The sequence below is a fragment of the Miscanthus floridulus genome, chromosome 13, assembly GCF_019320115.1.
Source record: "Miscanthus floridulus cultivar M001 chromosome 13, ASM1932011v1, whole genome shotgun sequence".
Taxonomy (NCBI): Eukaryota; Viridiplantae; Streptophyta; class Magnoliopsida; order Poales; family Poaceae; genus Miscanthus; species Miscanthus floridulus.
In genome coordinates, this window is record NC_089592.1 from 77,250,967 (window position 1) to 77,270,775 (window position 19,809).

General features: G+C 44.4%; 2 protein-coding genes across 3 annotated transcripts; one reads left to right on the forward strand and one right to left on the reverse strand.

The window, feature by feature from the left end:
• Nucleotides 1-160: 160 nt before the first annotated feature.
• Nucleotides 161-8,648, reverse strand: LOC136501498 (fatty acyl-CoA reductase 1-like). 2 transcript variants are annotated; one of them, XM_066497024.1, is made up of 7 exons: nucleotides 8,531-8,648; nucleotides 8,279-8,382; nucleotides 5,656-5,858; nucleotides 3,207-3,307; nucleotides 2,188-2,906; nucleotides 796-923; nucleotides 161-524 (listed from the first exon to the last, which is right to left on the reverse strand). In XM_066497024.1, the coding sequence occupies exons 1-7, from the start codon at nucleotides 8,628-8,630 to the stop codon at nucleotides 371-373; spliced, it is 1,509 nt and encodes a 502-aa protein (XP_066353121.1). In that variant the 5' UTR covers nucleotides 8,631-8,648; the 3' UTR covers nucleotides 161-370. The 2 variants fall into 2 exon arrangements, with proteins under 2 accessions (XP_066353121.1, XP_066353119.1); XM_066497022.1 differs by lacking the exon at nucleotides 796-923 and having other exon boundaries at nucleotides 428-524; nucleotides 8,531-8,618.
• On the forward strand, nucleotides 4,398-4,851 carry LOC136500748 (AP-1 complex subunit mu-2-like). Its single transcript, XM_066496170.1, has 2 exons — nucleotides 4,398-4,569; nucleotides 4,659-4,851. The coding sequence occupies exons 1-2, from the start codon at nucleotides 4,441-4,443 to the stop codon at nucleotides 4,809-4,811; spliced, it is 282 nt and encodes a 93-aa protein (XP_066352267.1). The 5' UTR covers nucleotides 4,398-4,440; the 3' UTR covers nucleotides 4,812-4,851.
• Nucleotides 8,649-19,809: the final 11,161 nt, after the last annotated feature.

Below are 19,809 nucleotides of genomic sequence, written 5' to 3' on the forward strand. Positions count from 1 at the left end.
CTGTTTGGAACGCAAGAATTCTAAAGGAATTGCGCAGGAATTTCATAGAAATCGGTTTATTTTCACATAAAAAACACACGAACAGGAAAATAATTCCCACGTTCCAAACAGGGCCTAAAGACTTGTAGCATATCATGGATATAAACAGAGATTACAAGTTCATAACTGAGATAAGCTGTGAGATTATATATTTAAGATATATGGAATTTCTCCAATGCAAATATACAAGTTACTCACAATAGAGTCGACTTATAGTATGCCACCTTTTCTTTTATTTCCTTCATAATCACCCACATACGCGCTTGTCCAACGAACTTTATTTTCGCCGAGATGAAGGCGAGATGTAGCTTTATACTAATCAAAGGAGGCTTCACTTGCACAGATACTTGAGAACACCAGGGATGTGGATTCTGGTGAAGTAATCATCCCAGTCGATGGTCTTGGGGTCGAAATTGAACATTTGATCTTTAGGGGTCTTCATCACCATCGTCAACCTCAACCGCTCCATGTTCATGTCATCAAAGCTTCATTACCAGCCAACCAAAAAATATATAGGAAATGTGTTAATGACTTTGTTTTGTTACATAAGTATAATAACGGAGATAAGCGGTAACGTCTTGCCTCTGCACCACCAACAAGAGGGATGTACTACACGTGTTTTTTTTTGTTATATATATTTTTTCGAATTACATAGTGCAACGTAGACTATACCATGATTAGTATGGACGATCAATTTGCACACATTATAGTCCAATTCCTAATTAATTACAAGCTGAAGGGTAACTAATTAATTACCATCCGTTGAACAAGGCAAAGCGTCCATAGACGTCAACAAGATGCATGACAAACTTGTACTTGCAGTCGAGGTCATTGTAGAGCCGTGCGAAGAGCCCACAGAGGAGCAGATTCACCAAGTGCAGAAACTACAGTGCACAAACAGCTCACTTGAGTAATTGAGACAAATCAGACAACTACACTACAATTATTAGCAAGCACAAGACATTTAATTTCCCCTCCGATTCTAAATGTACTCCCTCTGTCCCAAATAAAAAAATGACGTTGTAGTCTTTGAATCATGTCCCAGTCATTTTAGACATGGATCCCACGTAAGATTCCTTTCTCCCCTCCCCTAGCCATCCCACTCGCCCCGTCCTGCCCTCGTGATCCCCTCCCTCCTCTTTTCCACCGCCCTCTCTTCCTCTCCACCAGTGACCTCCTCATCTTCTATTTCGCCGGTCGTCCTCCTCTTCTCATCTGCCCACGGGAGGTCAGCACCCGTTCTCCTCTTTTCCTCCGCCGGTCTCCCTCCTCTACTCCTCCCCTCCTCCCTGCCTGTGGCTTCCCTTCCCTCGCGCTATCGGAGAGGAGTCTAGGACGGAGAGGGCGTGAAGTCGCTGGATCCAGGCGGGACGGGGTGGCGGCGTGTGAGCGGGTGGTGCCTCCCTGGCGGGGCGCGATGCGGAGCAGATCGGTCACGCAGGACGCAGGATCCCTTGCGACGCTCAACGCGGAGTGGACTAGCGACGAGGCGATCGCGGACTCGGCTTACCGGCGACCGCAGACGCGGAGCAGACCGACATCGAGGCGAATCCGGCGGCGGCGCATCTTGAGTAGGCTCCGCCCCCTTCCTTCTTTTCTATCCAGCACCCCACCGAGATCCACGCATAGCTATCGCCGAGATCGACGCCCAGCTCAGGAGGCGGATGGTAGGACGATGCGGCCCATGGCGCCGCTACCTCAGGTAAGTGCAGCCATCGGGCAAGGAGGAGGTGCGTCCTCTCACCTCTTTCCGCCGATGGGAGGCCTGGATCTAGATGGGGAGGAGAGCACGAGAGAGAATGTAGGGATATTCTATTGTTTTTGCTTCCTTGTTGGTTTCCATACCCAATGTTAGGATGACAGTCTTTCTAGGACGGAGAGAGTATGTTGAAGGACATATTGACACATGACCTATATAAGGTTGTAGGACATATTGACACATGACCTATATAAGGTTGAAGGACATATTGACACATGACCTATATAAGGTTGTAGGACATATTGACACATGACCTATATGATTAAATATTACCCCAGTTTAGAGAATGAATCTAGTAGCTACTGTCAATCTTAAAAAGCTATACATACATTATATTAATTATATTCTGAATTAGAGGGAGTATAATACAGAAGTATCACTTATCTGACCTCTAGTGGCAGCTTGAATGTGAGCATCATGTAGAGGTGGAACTGCGTGATTGTGGGGAAGAAGCGCATCTCCCTGGTGGGGATGACCTTGCCGTCCTTCCCCACGCGAGGGTTCTCGTAGAAGTGCCGGCGGCCGGACTCGTACAGAACGGAGTAGGCGACTGGGTTGCGCAGCGACGAGGTGACGTGGTACACCGGCACCGCCTCCGGGGCCTTCTCCTCCGAGTGCGCCACCATGGCCGCCATCATGGCATTGGCCACCATGTCCCCCGGGATGACATCCACGACCACGCTGAGGTCGCCGAGGAAGCAGGAGAGGTTCTGCTTGGCGTAGCCGATGATGAGCGTGTCGATGGTGCGCGTGCCCTGCATCCACCCCGGCAACGGGTCCTCCCGGACGCTGGTGATGATGCTGGGGCGCATGATCACCACGGGCATGTCACCCTGGAGCTGCCCCAAGACCATCTCCCCCATGGCCTTGGTGAAGACGTACGTGTTGGACCACCCAAAGTGGCGAGCCCTCTGGATGCCCAGCTCCTTCATGGCCTTCCTCTCCGTCTTCTTGTGCTCGTCGTCACTGGCGTCCATGAGCTCCTTCTTGGCTTCTCTGACAAGCCGCAGCTCGGCGTCGACATCGAGGTACTTGCCCTCGAGCAGCGACTCGCCGGGCTTTATGGGCTTCTCCAGGTGGAGCCCGTCCCTGTCGCCGCAGACATAAGCTGCAAACATAGACCAATGCAAAGTTAATGTCATTAAGATTAATTGACCTCACAGGCTCTCTTCTTGCTTCGTCTTGCGTTAGGTGCAAGGTTTTAAATCTCCATTTACAGCTGCCGCTATGATTGACTATAGCTATTTGAAAATTGAAACAGATCAAACTATTGTATTTGTGTCTATATATAATTTAGCGGCTATAGCCTGCCATAGCTTCATTTAACTCCGCTGTTTAGCTGTTTGAGAAGCCATCCGTTAAATACTTTAGCCGGAGATTTAGAACATTGATCGGGAGTTCTACTGACCAGTGGAGACATGCATGAACATCTTGAGGTTGGCGCACTGCTGAGCGAAGTGGCAGAGGTGCTTCACCCCCATCACGTTCACGTCCAACGAGACATCATATCTACACAAGTCATAAAAAAATCAGTTTTAAAAGGGGGATAAGGATGACATTATTCAGTACCGTGCGGCCATGGCCTGATGGCCCCCGTGCAAGAACCAGCGGTGCTCCAGTAGTCCGGTAGTTGCAGTCAGTTCAGTGGTTGCTGGACAGTGACAGTTTGCGCCTCTCTTGTATTGGTGTTTGTTTTTCCGATAGTTGGGCTGTGTAGTTTGGGTTTTTATCCCAGTTGGTTGCAGGAGAAGATGGTTGCCTTGCCTGGGGACATCATCTACGGCAAAGCTTTTTGCTGTCACTTTAAAAAAAATAAAATAAAGGGCTAAGCCTCTTAGCGGTTGTCTTCTCCAACAGCTAAGAACAGATTTAGCTAGCTATAGCGATAGCTAAGCCATTTAGCGGTTTTAGAAAAATAAAAAAACAGAAACTAATATAACAAACGCCAGTGATTAATTCCAAATAATCAATTCACATAAGACTATATGAGTAAATCATAAGAGAGTTATTTAACAACATAACATTTTCATCGTACCATCATCATTAGTTCATCACACTAGTAGAGAAACGACTTTTGATCCACTTCGAAATTTGGCTTTAGTCCCGGTATTTTTCGCGCCCGGGACTAGAGAAACCTTTAGTCCCGGTTGGTAACTCCAACCGGGAGTAAAAGTGGGCTACTACGGCAGGCTTTTGCTGCAGGGGACTTTTAGTCCCGGTTGGAGCTACCAACCGGGACTAAAGGTTAACTTTTACTCCCGGTTGGTCCCTCCAACCGGGAGTAAAAGTCTACTCCCGGCTGGAGGCTCCGTCCGGGACTAGAAAGCGACCTTTAGTCCTGGTTGCTGTCTCCACCAGGACTAAAGGTCCCCTCCTATATACCCCTTCTTCCTCCCCGACTCCGATCCAACCAAGCATCGCAGTTTCCGGATCCTTGCGTTTCCGACTTCCGATCCAACCCAGCACCGCACCGCGCCGCGTGAGCACGTCGGGCACCGGTGCGGCAGGCGAGATCCGAGAGCTCTCCTCCCCCACGCCCCCGCAACCGCATGGCCGCCGCTGGCTGCAGATAGAGAGGCGCAGGCGGGGGCGTGCAGATCCAGATCCGGTGGGCGGCGAGGACGAGATCGCCCCCCACCACCATGGCAGGCGCCGTGTCGGCGCTCTTCCTGCTGGACATCAAGGGCCGCGTCCTCGTCTGGCGCGACTATCGTGGCGATGTCTCCGCGCTCCAGGCCGAGCGCTTCTTCACCAAGCTCCTCGACAAGGAGGTAAGTGGCCGATCGGCCTTCTCACCTTGCCTGTTGTCTACTCCTGAGATCCATGCGACGCTGGTGCTGACTTCTCGTGGAATGGGTAGGACGACTCGGAAGTGCACTCGCCTGTGGTCTACGACGACGCCGGCGTCACGTACATGTTCATCCAGCACAACAATGTCTTCCTCCTCACAGCCGCTCGCCAGAATTGCAACTTTGTTGTTGTGGTAAGCAAATTTCCAAGTACTTCTGTTTGATGTGCTGTTACTGGGACTTGACAGAATGGGGCGTCACGTACAAGTTGCTTGATGAGATGATGGATTTTGGGTACCCACAATACACGGAGGCGAAGATCTTGAGTGAGTTCATCAAGACAGATGCATACAGGATGGAGGTTACACAGCTAAAAACCAAAACGAATCATCAATTGAAAATACCAACCGGGGGAAAAAACCTTTAGTCCCGGTTGGTAATACCAACCGGGACTAAAGGGCCGGCCCACGTGGCCAGGCCGGGAGGCCTCTTTAGCCCCGGTTGGTATTACCAACCGACCTTTAGTCCCGGGCGAGAAACCGGGACTAAAGGAGGGGCCCTTTAGTCCCGGATTCATGCTCCCGGTTGGGAAACCGGGACTGAAGGGGTTTCCCAACCGGGAGTACAGCTTGTTTCTGTACCAGTGTCATGAGTGTGGCTTACGGGACATACTTGTCACAAACTTAGAAGCTACAGCTGGAGCTTTCATGCCCATATGGCGGCTATAGGGGGCTATCTCGGGCTTTTAGCGGCAGCTAAATCGTAGCAGCAATAGTTGAATCTTCTAGCAGTGGCACTTCTCAGAAGCTATCTCCGGCTATAGAGAAAGCTACAGTCGAAGATTTAGAACCTTGTAAAAAATACAGTAACCTACCATTTTCCTTCAAATAATTATTTCTCAAATATGAAGATTATTCGTGCAAATATACAAGCATAATAAGTTAAAGTACTGGCCTGGCTAGCTCTAGTACTCCATTTAGATAATTAACAAATAATGTTAACAATGCATGCACTTATTAATTTATTTGACCTAGCTAGTTAGCTACTGAAGGCACGAATAATAAGAACCTTTCGTAGAAGTTGATGGTTGCCGCAATGTTCACAATGATGTCTATGTCCTTGGCCAGAGCCTCCAGCGTAGGAGCATCCAGTCCCAGGTTGTCGTAGATGATATCCCCTGGCAAGGCAACAATCTTCTCCTGCATGAACTGCTGCATCCCATCTTCGCCGTGCTTCTCTCTCAGCTTGCCGAACAGCTCGTTACCAATCACCTGCATGCATGCACACACCACGGAATTATTGTTAGGTGGTACTCAACATCACTTTGGTTGTAAAAATGTTATTGGACCATGCATGCTCTTAGGTACTACTGAATTAAAAGAAGCTGGCATCAATAAATGTTATTGGAGTAGTACGTACAATCGCCTCTGTTTTTGAATTGAAAATGATAACAGTTCCAACAGCCCATGCATCATGGCATGCACTTAAATTAATTTGCCTAGTAAAATGCTAGCCAGTACTATTTGAATATGTTAGAGCAAGTATAATAGTAGGTTGTAAGCCGGCTAAATACTGAGGTGAAGAAGAGATAAGATGAGAGAGAAGAGAAGCGGGTTGTAAGCTTACAGCCGACTTAGATACAAGAACCGAGATACTTTGTGAGAGAGACAGGTGTGCCATGTATTAATAGTGAAGAGCTAACTATTAGATGTGTGGGCTAGGAGAAAACTGCAAAGACCCTTATAGCAGGTAGGCCGACTATATTATTAGCCTTGCTCTTACAACTTACAGAATAAATAGAAAGCTATTAGCTAATAGTAATAAAAAAAACTAGCTAGCTATATTTGGACTCCTTAGCTTATAGGTTGTTGTCCATTGTTAGTTGTTGGGTGGCAACTATCCCTTGCTAAATATAATTTTTGGAGTCCATATACATAGCATAAATACTCCCTCCCACCAGTTTAAAAATATATATAATTCTCACTTCTTAAGGAGTCAAACAATTTTAAGTTTAATTAAATCTATATAAAATTACAAACATTATAATATTGATAAATTAGATTGATTATGAAATGTATTTTCATAGTATATCTAATTGAAGGCATAAATGTTTATATTTTTTTCCAAAACATTGTTAAACTTAAAAAAAATTAATTTCTCCAAAACCTGTAACTGCATTCGTTTGGGATGAAAGTACTCTAGGAAAGTTATCAGCGAACCTACGAATAAACTAAAATTTTGCTGATTATACCAACTAGCAAAAATTAAACTTATTTGCGGTTCATGACCAACCTCCCTTGCATGTCTAGAACTTAGCCGTCATGTTCTCGTTCCCATCGCCGGAACGGGAACTTAGGGTATTATTTTATAACGTGAGAAAGGAAATTTTCTCGTTTTCAGGACGTAGAGGTTGAGGGAACGTGGAAAAAAACGTGAGCCATCTAGAGTACTCCGATCCTATGTACAGTGGTACGAATGGACCGATATGGAGCAGCTAGAAGGTAATATAGCTAGCATTATTGGAGTACGGTCCTATTTGATTTTCCAGATGCTACTAAAATTTCTGTCACATCGAATGTTTGATATATACATGGAGTATTAAATATAGACTAATTACTGAAACTAATTGTACAACCTGCGACTAATTTACGAGACGAATTTTTGCGGACAATGCCAAATTTTGCACAACTTGCTACAACTTGCACTGTTTAGTTCCCATGTAGAATGTGTAGGGCAAGCCAAAAGATATTTCTGTCCTATAGACTAATTACGAAACTAATTGCACAACTGGCTAAACATTTGTTCCCATGGTGCTGGCAATGCATTTTGCGGGCACAGTTCTAAGGCTCTTATCGACGGTACCAAATATACATCATTCGGCGGGTACACACGGAAAACAAATGCAATATCTTCACCTAAATCTTATTTATAACAAAATCCTCACGGCCGACGACCTCTCACATCGGAGATATGATGGCCTCACCACGAGACCTGTGCTCTGTACAACGAGCCGCTACTCCGCTAGAGAGCAGTTACCACCATTGCCTGGCATGTCCTTTTGCGCAAGTAGTATGGTTTCAAGTTCTCTCTTGGGAGCACTTTGACACCTTAGCAGATTGGTGGGAGAACACACTACTATCGGTGCCCCAAGAACGCGAGCGAGCGTTCAACGACCTAGCTATCTACACCATGCGGAACCTATGAAAGGAGCGCAACCACAGGATCTTCGACGCAACTCATGCCACGGTCCCCAAGTTGCTGGAAGGATCAAGGAAAATCTAGACCTAAATAAAAGAGCTCACTGTTTGCATCCTCCTTAGTCACAATTGGGGTTTTATTTTGTGAGCTGTATGTTTTTTCTCTCCTATCCTGTGTGTTGCTCTCGGATGTTTGGTCCTTGGCACTTGTGTATATAAATCTATAAAACCTCTCTTCTTAATGGAAAGGCAGATGAGTTTGTTCAAAAGAAAATGCGCCATTGAAAGGCCGAGTTCGTTCAAAAGAAAATGACGCCGGCAATGCTAATCCGATTCCGATCCTGTAAGTGACTGTGTGTCAGACCACCTAGTTGCGCTCAAAATTGTAACACTGCCTCCGCTTCCGCCTGAACGGAGTGAGGACTGCATCTGCTGCGCGGTTAACAGGCGCTGTAAAGCAAGAGAGAAGTGTGTAAGCAAAGTGAAGTAATGACCTCTTCTTGGACGCGTTGCTTAGCAGATGACGCGTCCTTCCCTCGTACAAGAAGATAGATCTTGTTGGCATCAGGCTGCACCCGGAGTATCTTCTCCACAAGAACTGCATGCATTGTATGCATGTACAAAGTCACTTATATAATATATATGTATATGTAAAGTAAAACACAAGATAAACTCAATAACACACAATGCAAGCTACACTAGCTACTCCTTTAATTAGTTTGCAGGAGAGACGGCATATAACATACTCTTCCCAAGAAAGCCAGTTGAGCCGGTGATGAGGATGCTCTTGCCCTTAAAATACGCTACGATCCTCGCCGCGTCCATGCTGTCGTACTCGTACATCATCGATCACGTACGCTTGATTCTTTGCTTCAGGGAGCTAGAAAGAGAAGAGAGAGGACAAGCAGTGTTATGGTGCTGCAGGTGGTGCGTCCAAGCTATCCCAGCAGCAGCAGGCAGTGAGACTTGGAGGCTAGGAGAGACCCAAGAAGGAGGTCACACACGCGCATCTATTTATACACAAAAAGCCACTCAACCATGCAGGGCAGGTAGGGATGTAAGGCCCCGTTTGAATTCCTATTTTGAGAATCTGGATAGAAAAAAATCTCGCAATCATAGTATCTCATCCAAACGGCCTAAAATTTTAGAGGAATTTTAATTCACAAATTTTTAGAATCTCGAAATCCAATAAAATTATTGGGATTATTTTTATTCAGATTCTCGGAATCCCTTGATTCAAACGGGCACCTAAGTGGGTCAGATTTGGTTACCCTATCTACCCAGTAAATTCTCTTTGGATTTTGGGTCAACCCAGCCCACTCCATCCTAGGGTTATGCTTGGTTCGTCCACCAAAGAACACCAACCCTACCATCAGAGAGAGCCTGCCCTGACGTACTGCAAGATTGGGATCCCGTGTCATGGATTCCTGCTGGCAGCTACGGCTAGGGACGCGCCGGGGCAGAGGACGATCGGTGAGTCGGTGACTAATTAAAACTTTTCACTAGTAGAGAAACGATATTTGATCCCACCTCGAAATTTGGCTTTAGTCCCGGTATTTTTCGCGCCTGGAACTAGTGATACCTTTAGTCCCGGTTTGTAGCTCTAACCGGGACTAAAGGTTCCTGCCCAACGGCTACTACGGCAGGCTTTTGCTGCAGGGGACCTTTAGACCCGGTTGGAGTTACCAAGTGTCCAACACACACACACACACACACACACACACACACACACACACACACACACACACATATATATATATATATATATATATATATATATATTAATATTAATACTTAATACTTTTCCTTTAACTTTTATTGAAGACTCTATGGTTGAAGGAAAAAGTCATACGACGTGACCAACTGAAAGCAATTCAAGAGACCATAGCAGGATTTCTTAATGACCAGGTCCTCAACCCCGCCGGCGAGTTCTACAATGACGTCAACGAAACATGGAAGCCAAACTAGATGGAGTGATTTTGTTATCCCAAGGATATGATAGAATATACAATGCAACCTTTATTTGTAATATATATATACACATACATACATATATACACATACATACATATTATATGTACATAAAATAACGTACAATATATGTATATGCATGTAATATATACGTTAGTTTCATACTTTAGTTTGTACAAAATGTTCGAACATTATAAACGTGTAGAATACATATATTATTAGCAGCGTAGAATACGTATTCGAAAACCTATTCGAAAACCAAAACGAATCATCAATTGAAAATAGAAACAAAAAAAAAGAAAAAAAAAGGAAACCTTTAGTCCCGATTGGTAATACCAACCGGGACTAAAGGGTCGCCCCATGTGGCCAGGCCGGGAGGCCCTTTAGTCCCGGTTGATCTTACCAACCGGGACTAAAGGTGCACCTTTAGTCCCGGGTGCGAAACCGGGACTAAAGGAGGGGACCTTTAGTCCCGATTTGCTACTCCCGATTTCAAAACTGGGACTGAAGGCGATTGAGAACCGGGAGTACATCACGTTTCTCCACTAGTGTTTCCTCGGTGGTTGACACACAACCATCACTCAAACCAACCAACCCGTTAGAATTCGTTCGTAGGCCACACCCATGCACATGAATTGCGTGTTGTTAAAAGATTTCCTCACCCATGCATAATGTCGGAGTTTGGAAAATTTAACAAAACCAACGAGGTTGAAGTATTCTACCTTAATATTTTATATATAGAAGCATCTGAAGCACACTTGAACGTAGATATACATCCACATATTTTCTCTCAAATGGAAAAACAATGATCTGATTGTAGACTTCATCTGGTCATTTTTTTTTCTAAAATTTTGACTATCAACTAGTCCATCAACTCATGCTCCTGCACAGGTTCATACTAGAAATTAGTAGTTTGTACTTCAGCAATAATTAAATAGAGAGACAAAGTATGATAACTAAATTTATACATAATCTTGTGGTACAGTTAATTAAGATTTGTACGAGGAAATGCTTAGCTGACGTGGTACATGGAGGCTGGCAAGCAACCATAAGGCCCTTTCGAGGTGTTTTATAGCGTTGTTTCCAACAAGGAGACATAAGTCAAGAAGCCATGAGCGATGGATTGAAAACCTCCCTCAATGCCTAATACCATTTTATGTATCAGAGCCTCTACATGAGACATTTTACTTTTTTCTTTTCTAGAGTTAGAAGCTAAACCTAGGGTGTTTAACCTAGACCAAACCGCACCCTTCTCTTTTCTCTCTTTTAAAAAATGCTAACATGTCATTCGTCATCACAAATGTAGATTTTTTTTTTGCAAATTAAAATGATCACAAATGTCTGTATGTCAAGCTAATAAATGTGGTTGAGACTTATGACGATGCCATTTGTATGATAATTAATGGCAAAATCAATGTATTTCAAAAGCTAGTAAATGTCAAATTCCCGCCACCGTGTCCATTAATTTTTTTTAGAGTGATGTGTTAACGATCAACTTAACTGAAAGTGATGTCAAAAAAGGCTTTCTCGTACATTTATTGTTGGAAAGTACTACTAGATATTTTCCCTAAAAAGCATTTACGCATATTTCTTTTCAGTATATTTTTGGAATGTCCACATTCAGCTTGTGAAAATGGTTGGTTTGTACAGAAACTACTTCACTTTGAGAATATTAGGCGGTGTCCGCCACCCTATCTATTTTGGTGATTGTGGTAGGTATATTATATTGGTTCAGGTACAGAGTTTAGAGGACATCTCTTCCTAGATGTTATTTTATCAAATAAGTTGTTCTTTAATTAATGTATTCATATATTCTCTCTACTGTCAAAAGAGAGAGAGAAGAGTATTATCTCAGACCTCGCGCAAAGAGCTTAGCTACCTCTTCTCTTCATGCTCAAAGATAGATCAAGGTTGAATATATTTTCATAATAAATTTATTTGGAGATATAAATGTTGCAAGTATTTTCTATAAATCTAGTCAAAGTTGAGAAAGTTTAACATGCACGCATCACATAACGTCTTCCTTTCTGGGACCAAGGGAGTAGCCTACTATATATTGTATTATATTATATATCCTGTTGTGCATATTGTTCGATCATGAGGTAGCATCACCGAGCCTTTTTGGCGGCCACTCATCAAGAAAGATCCATGGTGCAGCCTCTTAAGAAATGTAAAGGTTAGCAGCCAACAACGAGTGATCAAGGTAGCGCCCTGCCGGTTGATTTAACTTTTTTTTCTGCCAGAACCGAAATATAACTAGCAGGAATAAGAGAGAATTGAAATGATGATCTCCACTTGCATTCTGCTGCTTCTTCGAGATTACGTGGAGCTTGAGTTAACCATACCAAAAATTCATGGTTCCTAGAGCGCAGCAAATCGTTGGCAGCAGATGGGAGAAATAAATGGCGGTATCTCAATTAACCAGGACACTGCCAAGCGTGATGCTTTCACGTTTAACATTTTCCTTTAATTTTGTGATAAGCGTGTTTTTGAATATTACTACTAGTGTACACTAGAAAAACATGTCTGAGTTGAGGCAGGACCACCACCAGGCAAGGAACACAGACGACAGCTTGGTGAGTGGTGACGGCTAGCTACTTTAGCAGAGACCTTCTTTGACCTTTGCCCATTTTCTTGGGACATGCCCTTGCATCGATCCTTTTCGCCATCCTTTTCGCCTTATTGCTGCGCGCTGTCAATGGAAAATGATAGACAAGCCGAATTTTCCAGCAGCAGCAGGCTGTGAGACTTGGAGGCTAGGAGAGACCCAAGAAGGAGGTCACATACGCGCATCTATTTATACACAAAAAGCCACTCAACCATACAGGGCAGGTAGGGATCAGGGGCGGATCCAGGGCCCGGGCTGCCCGGGCTGCAGCCCGGGGCGAGTCCATGTAGCCCCTTTAACATATGTGGTGTTTAGCCTAAAAAACTATGATCTTAATTAGACAAAAGGAGGCCTAGGAATCAAGATCAGACTATTTTGAACATGAATCAGCAGCTCAGCCCGGGGCGCAGCCCCATTCTGGATCCGCCCTTGGTAGGGATGTAAGGCCCCGTTTGAATTCCTATTTTGAGAATCTGGATAGAAAAAAATCTCACAATCATAGTATCTCATCAAAACGGCCTAAAATTTTAGAGGAATTTTAATTCACAAATTTTTAGAATCTCGAAATCCAATAAAACGGGCACCTAAGTGGGTCAGATTTGGTTACCCTGTCTACTCAGTAAATTCTGTTTGGATTTTGGGTCAACCCAGCCCACTCCATCCTAGGGTTATGCTTGGTTCGTCCACCAAAGAACACCAACCCTACCATCAGAGAGAGCCTGCCCTGACGTACTGCAAGATTGGGATCCCGTGTCATGGATTCCTACTGGCAGCTGCGGCTAGGGACGCGTCGGCGCAGAGGACGATCGGTGAGTCGGTGACTAATTAAAACTTTTGCTCGGTGGTTGACACACAACCGTCGCTCAAACCAACCAACCCGTTAATTCGTTCGTAGGCCACACCCATGCACATGAATTGCGTGTTGTTAAAAGATTTCCTCACCCATGCATAATGTCGGAGTTTGGAAAATTTAACAAAACCAACAAGGTTGAAGTATTCTACCTTAATATTTTATATATAGAAGCATCTGAAGCACACTTGAACGTAGATATACATCCACATATTTTCTGTCAAACGGGAAAACAATGATCTGATTGTAGACTTCATCTGGTCATTTTTTTCTAAAATTTTGACTATCAACTAGTCCATCAACTCATGCTCATGGGTGTGGCCACTATGATTGACTATAGCTATTTGAAAATTGAAACAGATCAAACTATTGTATTTGTGTCCATGTATAATTTAGCGGCTATAGCCTGCCATAGCTTCATTTAACTCCGCTGTTTGGCTGTTTGAGAAGCCATCTGTTAAATACTTTAGCCGGAGATTTAGAACATTGATCGGGAGTCTACTGACCAGTGGAGACATGCATGAACATCTCGAGGTTGGCGCACTGCTGAGCGAAGTGGCAGAGGTGCTTCACCCCCATCACGTTCACGTCCAACGAGACATCATATGTACACAAGTCATACAAAAATCAGTTTTAAATAGGGGGCTAAGGATGACATTCTTCAGTACCGTGCGGCCATGGCCCCCGTGCAAGAACCAGAAAAGTTTACAAAAATAAGAAACCTTTCGTATAAGTTGGTGGTCGCCGCAATGTTGACAATGACGTCTATGTCCTTGGCCAGAGCCTCCAGAGTAGGAGCATCCAGTCCCAGATTGTCGTAGATGATGTCTCCAGGCAAGGCAACAATCATCTCCTGGATGAACTGCTGGAATCCGTCGCCGTGCTTCTCACTCAGCTTGCCGAACAGCTCGGTGCCAATCACCTGCATGCACGCAACAGGGAATTGTTTAAAATGTATCATCATGACCTCTTGTTAGTAGTTACATCACTTTGGTTGTAAAAATGTTATTGCACCTCGAAGATACTGAGTTAAAAGAAGCCAGCGCATCAGTAAACACGTACTCCCTCCTTCCCAAAACAATCGCCTCTTCTTCTTCTTTTTTTTTTTTTTTTTTTTGAAATCAGTTCCAACAGCCCATGCATCATGACATGCACTTTAGCACTTAAATTAGCATTGTAATAAAAAGCTACTCAGAAAGCTATAGCTAATAAAAGAAGACCCGGTAATCGTTAGTAGTTGGCTATAGCTAGTAAAACACCGAGCATGTTTGAATGCTTTGGGCTAACAACTAGTTGCTAAACTTTAGTCCTTGAGAATCTAAATAGGTGGACTAATGGATGATCTAAAGTTTAGCCAAAGCACTAACTAGTTGTTAGCTCACTGGTCCATCAAACCCAACTATCAGAGGGCTAAAGTTCGAGTGCATCAAAAAAGACACCGGTACTGCTCCCCCACAAGACCCTATCCGCTCGACCGCTCGGTTCCCCTCCCTCCCGCGTCCTTCTGCGCCACCACGTGCATCTCGCCATCATGCTCGTGGCCAGCCTCCGACGCGGCCGTAGCTGCTTCGCGTGCGCCCTTGACCGGCCTCCACCGCGCCAATAGCCTACCTCTGCCACCTACGCCTAGGCATGAAAACGGTACGGATATTTTCCGACCGTATTTGAAACCGAATCCGTTTAGAGGAGTTGAGATCTGTCCGTATCCGAGTCCTAATATACAACATTCGATACCGTATTCGTATCCGAATACTCAAATCGCATATTTATGATGTCGATATCCAATCGTATCCTATCCGACATAGTTGACACTATCCGTATTCGAATCCGAATCTGGACAGAAATATGAAAACAAGTATAATATCGGTGATATCCGTCTATCCGATCCATTTTCATCCCTACCTACGCCACAGATTCCTGCTCGCTCGACGCTGAATCCTGCTTGCCCGGTGTCGATTCCTGCTCTCTCGGCACCTCCACTACCACCCGCACCGCTGATTCCTATTCGCCCGGCGCCTCCACGGCCATCCGCGCCGATTCCTCCACGCCGCGCAACCACTGGTCGCCCATTCCGGCGAGCAAGCACACAAATCGTAAAAAACAAATCCGGTGAGCAAGCACAAAGGGGCAAGCACACAACGGGAACTGCATGTGGCCATGCGCGGGAAGTTGACCTACCAAAACAAACTCAAAGGTACGAATGACTTTGTGCTGAAATAGTAGTACTTATTAGCCTAGAAATTCAAACCGGACTGAACTAATCATTAATTAATTAACTACTAGTCAGTTAATCACTAGTCCTAGCTAATCATTGCAAACAGGGCCATAATAGGAAGTACTGTTTGGATCTTACAACTTATAGAAAGCTAGCCTTTTGTTTGGACTTGTTTGGCTGATAAGTCATGGCTGAAAGTACTATTGCCAGATTTAGTGGGAGAGAAAAGTATTGTTCGTTAGCTGAAAAAATACGGCTTATAAGCTAAAAAAGCCCAAACGAACGGGACTAATAAAAAGCTAGCCAGTAGGTTGTTGGCCATTGTTGGTTGTTGGCCGGTAATTATCCCTTGCTTAATGCAATACCCACCCACGCACCCGCCGCATGCGCACATGAAAATTATGAAACACATGGAGTAAGTCACAGGACTACTACTTCTATCTTAAAAGGATATAGTAATTCTAAGTCTGGTTAAACTCAATATTTTAAATTTGATGACTAAGTTTATATATGAAATAGTGTGAACATATATGACCCAACAATTGCACTATAAAAGTATATTTCATGACAAATATAATAATATTTATTTGGTATGATAGGTATTAGTAATTTTTTATAAATGGTCAAATTTGTTAGCAATATTTTGGAATTGTATCTTTTTAGGATGGAGAGAGTAGTCGTCAACTAACATGTATATGTTGTAGTGTGAAGAGCTAGATAGGGAGCTACCTAGTAGACACTACTACAGGAATGGTTTCTAGGGGCGGCTGGTGAGGCTTTGTAGAGGCGGCTCGACCAACCGCTCCTACCATACCGTCTCTATAAATCATACATTTGTAGAGGCGGTTCCTAGACCATTCTTACAAATCGATTTATAGAGGCGGCTGGTGTTATCAGCCGCCCCTACAAATTAATTTGTAGGGGCGGTCGTAGTACCGGCCACCCCTATAATAGATGTTTGTAGGGGCGGTTCAGTCTAGAACCGCTCCTACAGTACATTTTTCCGCAAAAAAAAAATTCAAATTCGACCAGAAAACACACACACACACACACACACACACACACATATATATATATATATATATATATATATATATATATATATGTATATGTATATGTATGTATGTATGTATGTATGTATGTATATACATATATAATTCAAATCTGACCACAAGCACAAGAGCATTATATAAACTACCATTACAAATCCAATTTACATAGAACCTGAATGCCATGTTCAAATTATTTTAGCAAATGCAACTTGTTAGTATCCAAAAGTGAACGTTACAAGTATATATACAAACGTATAAGCTAATGAGAATTGTCGATATGTATACGTCTTGAGAATCGATACGAAGTCTTTGTATGTCACCGGGTCCCTATCTATTGCATCAAAGACCCATGCCATGCTCCTCCCGACATTGACGCCTATACAAATCTAGTGGTTGCTGCATGAATTTAATACGACAAGCACATTTATACTATGTAAACATGTCATGTCAATAGGCAACAAGAAATCAACAAATACTTCATCAACTAAACATGTGAAGGTGGGAAGGTACGCAGTCACACAGCTTGGAAGGCTGCAGATGCAGTTTTCTGGTACCACACAGCAACCTAATAATTCACATGATTTGGCTGCAGTAATATAAAGAGTAAAATGTCCGTTTCAAATACTATGAATGAATCTAAGGCCGCATAGGCTCGCAATACATGGTCATATGTTTGGGCAAATAAAAAAGCATAGAGAAAGAAAACTGGATAGGCAGAAGATAACGCCTCACCTGGAGTATAGTAAATTGTTTTTTTATGCTTGGAAATTCCAATTCCAATACTTTATCCTACATTTATGACAATCAGCAATAGCAATAAAATGAACCAATCAAATTTAAGCAAAAACAAAGAAAGATGTAGCAGAAAAGGCACATTATATACTAACCTCGAAATTGTACTGACCAGTAGGAGCAATGTAGCCTAAGCTGAAATGTATTATTTGATGGACCAGAAGAATAGGACCGAAACATATAAGGAAAAAAACAAAGAAGATAGATTTGTAGCAAACTGAAACAGAGGCAGCCACCCAACCATGAATATGTGCTGAGTAAATACATCATTGGCAATGGGGTGTGCTCAATAATATAACAACCAGAGAATTATGTGAACTAAAGACATCATTGACAATAGACCTATGTTCAACAACAAATGCACAAAAGCGTAGCAACTAATGAAAACAAAACAACACATGCAAAAGAGAACTGCTAGGCCATAATGACATTGTAGATATGAATATAGCTGCATATATATAACTGTGTATATGAGTATAGAATTATAGATGGCATATGAGAAGCTAAAGCCAAAGGACCGGAACAATTAGCTTCTTTGAAACACTGTGTAGCGAGGCACTTTAACTCTGAATATTGCTGAGAAAAATGCATGGACATACAAACAGTCATGTGGCCCCCAAATTTGGCTAAACAAATTGGTTTCAAAAGCTAATGGATCGAACTTTAGAATGGGAGCCATCAATCCGTGCGATTAGTAACCTTTTCTTGCACAAATTTTGCCATAACAATAGAAAAGTCCACCACTCTCCAATCCTAGTTTTTTTGGTAACATTCAAAATATAGTATAGGAAAATGAAGAGGGGAAGTACCTAGAGAGCATCACATAGGAGACCTAGGTTCAAAAGGGGTGCATTCATGGGACTGCTTGATTCATAGGTGTAACTCACGCTTGCCAATCGGTGCCCTGCATGAGGGATGTGAGGAATATCAGCTACAAAGTTTAGATATGGTAAGACGACAGAAAATTTTTGAGGCAAAAAATTATAGAGGTGTTGCACATAGCCATGGTCTGAACATTACCGTCGCCATGTAACTTGAGTGCCCTTGATTTACGTAAAGATATTGTAGCGAGCAGCCACCCTTGCCAGCGGGCAGCGGCACCCAATTACCTGCACAAAGGGGAAAGTGGAAAGATAGATGATCTACGGGAGGAGCATGAGAAGGAGGAGGAGAAGGGGATGAGGCACTGCCACATCCAGCAGCCGAGCTGAACCGCGGGCACTGCCGGCGAGGAAGAGGCCACCTGCAGCCGGGGTCGGCCGTGCTGTGTGGTCCGTGGCTCGTGATGTAGCTGGTTTCGTCGAGCAGAGGCAGCTAGGGTTTCGTGAAGCACTGGAACACACGCGAATCGGTGGAATGAGGCAACGGTGGGTGGCACCCATGCCTGGCGCAAGGGGGGAGTGGAGGAGGAGAAGGACGGCCGCCGCCGCGCCAAGGGCAGGCCACCGCGGAGGCTCATCCACGCCGCCGCCCTGCCGCGTCGGGAGAGATGGGGAGAGAGAGGGAGGGGACGAGAAGAGACTGTCGAGACTCACCCGCGAGGGGAACGGAAGGGGGAGGAGGCCGCCGGTGCGAACTCACCGGCGAGGGGAATTGAGGGGGAGGGGTGGCGGGTGCACCGCCCTGGGGGGCGCCGTCGCCTCGGGAGGCCTAGAGAGATAGGATGGGGCGAGTTCTGTTTTTTTTTTTGTGATGAGGAAGGGAGCGGGCTGATATTTTTGTGGAGGGGGATTTCGGGCGACGTGGCCCGCTCCTGTCCAAGTAAGCGAATTTGAGGCGACGTGGCCACCCTGATTGAATTCCGGATGATGTGGCCACCTCTACATACCAGCCGCCCCTAAAAAAAAAGCTTCGTTGCTATAAACTGTTTTTCACGTAGTGAGATAAGTACAATATGGTGCCGGCAATGCTAACCCAATTTCGATCCAGTGACTCAGTGTGTATCACACCACCTACTAGTAGCTGCTCAAAATTGTAACACTCCCTCCGGCCTCCGGTTAATAACAGGCATTCTAAGGCAAGGAGACAAATGAAGTGCATGCAGAGTCAAGTAACCTCTTCCTGGACGCGTTGCTTTGTAGATGACGCGTCCGTCCCTCGTACAAGAAGGTAGATCTTGTTGGCATCAGGCTGCACCCGGATGTTTGGTCCTTGGCACTTGTGTATATAAATCTATAAAACCTCTCTTCTTAATGGAAAGGCAGATGAGTTTGTTCAAAAGAAAATGCGCCATTGAAAGGCCGAGTTCGTTCAAAAGAAAATGACGCCGGCAATGCTAATCCGATTCCGATCCTGTAAGTGACTGTGTGTCAGACCACCTAGTTGCGCTCAAAATTGTAACACTGCCTCCGCTTCCGCCCGAACGGAGTGAGGACTGCATCTGCTGCGCGGTTAACAGGCGCTGTAAAGCAAGAGAGAAGCATGTAAGCAAGGTGAAGTAATGACCTCTTCTTGGACGCGTTGCTTTGCAGATGAGGCGTCCTTCCCTCGTACAAGAAGATAGATCTTGTTGGCATCAGGCTGCACCCGGAGTATCT

Bases quoted from the DNA above. Each gene is read 5' to 3' on its own strand.
- LOC136501498 (XM_066497024.1), bottom strand. From the start codon at position 8,630: ATGATGTACGAGTACGACAGCATGGACGCGGCGAGGATCGTAGCGTAT. The intron at 5,859-8,278 runs GTCATTACTTCA...GCATGCATGCAG, and splicing joins AGCAACGCGTCCAAGAAGAG to GTGATTGGTAACGAGCTGTT. The intron at 924-2,187 runs GTCAGATAAGTG...TGTGCACTGTAG, and splicing joins CATTCAAGCTGCCACTAGAG to TTTCTGCACTTGGTGAATCT.
- LOC136500748 (XM_066496170.1), top strand. From the start codon at position 4,441: ATGGCAGGCGCCGTGTCGGCGCTCTTCCTGCTGGACATCAAGGGCCGC. The intron at 4,570-4,658 runs GTAAGTGGCCGA...TGGAATGGGTAG, and splicing joins CCAAGCTCCTCGACAAGGAG to GACGACTCGGAAGTGCACTC.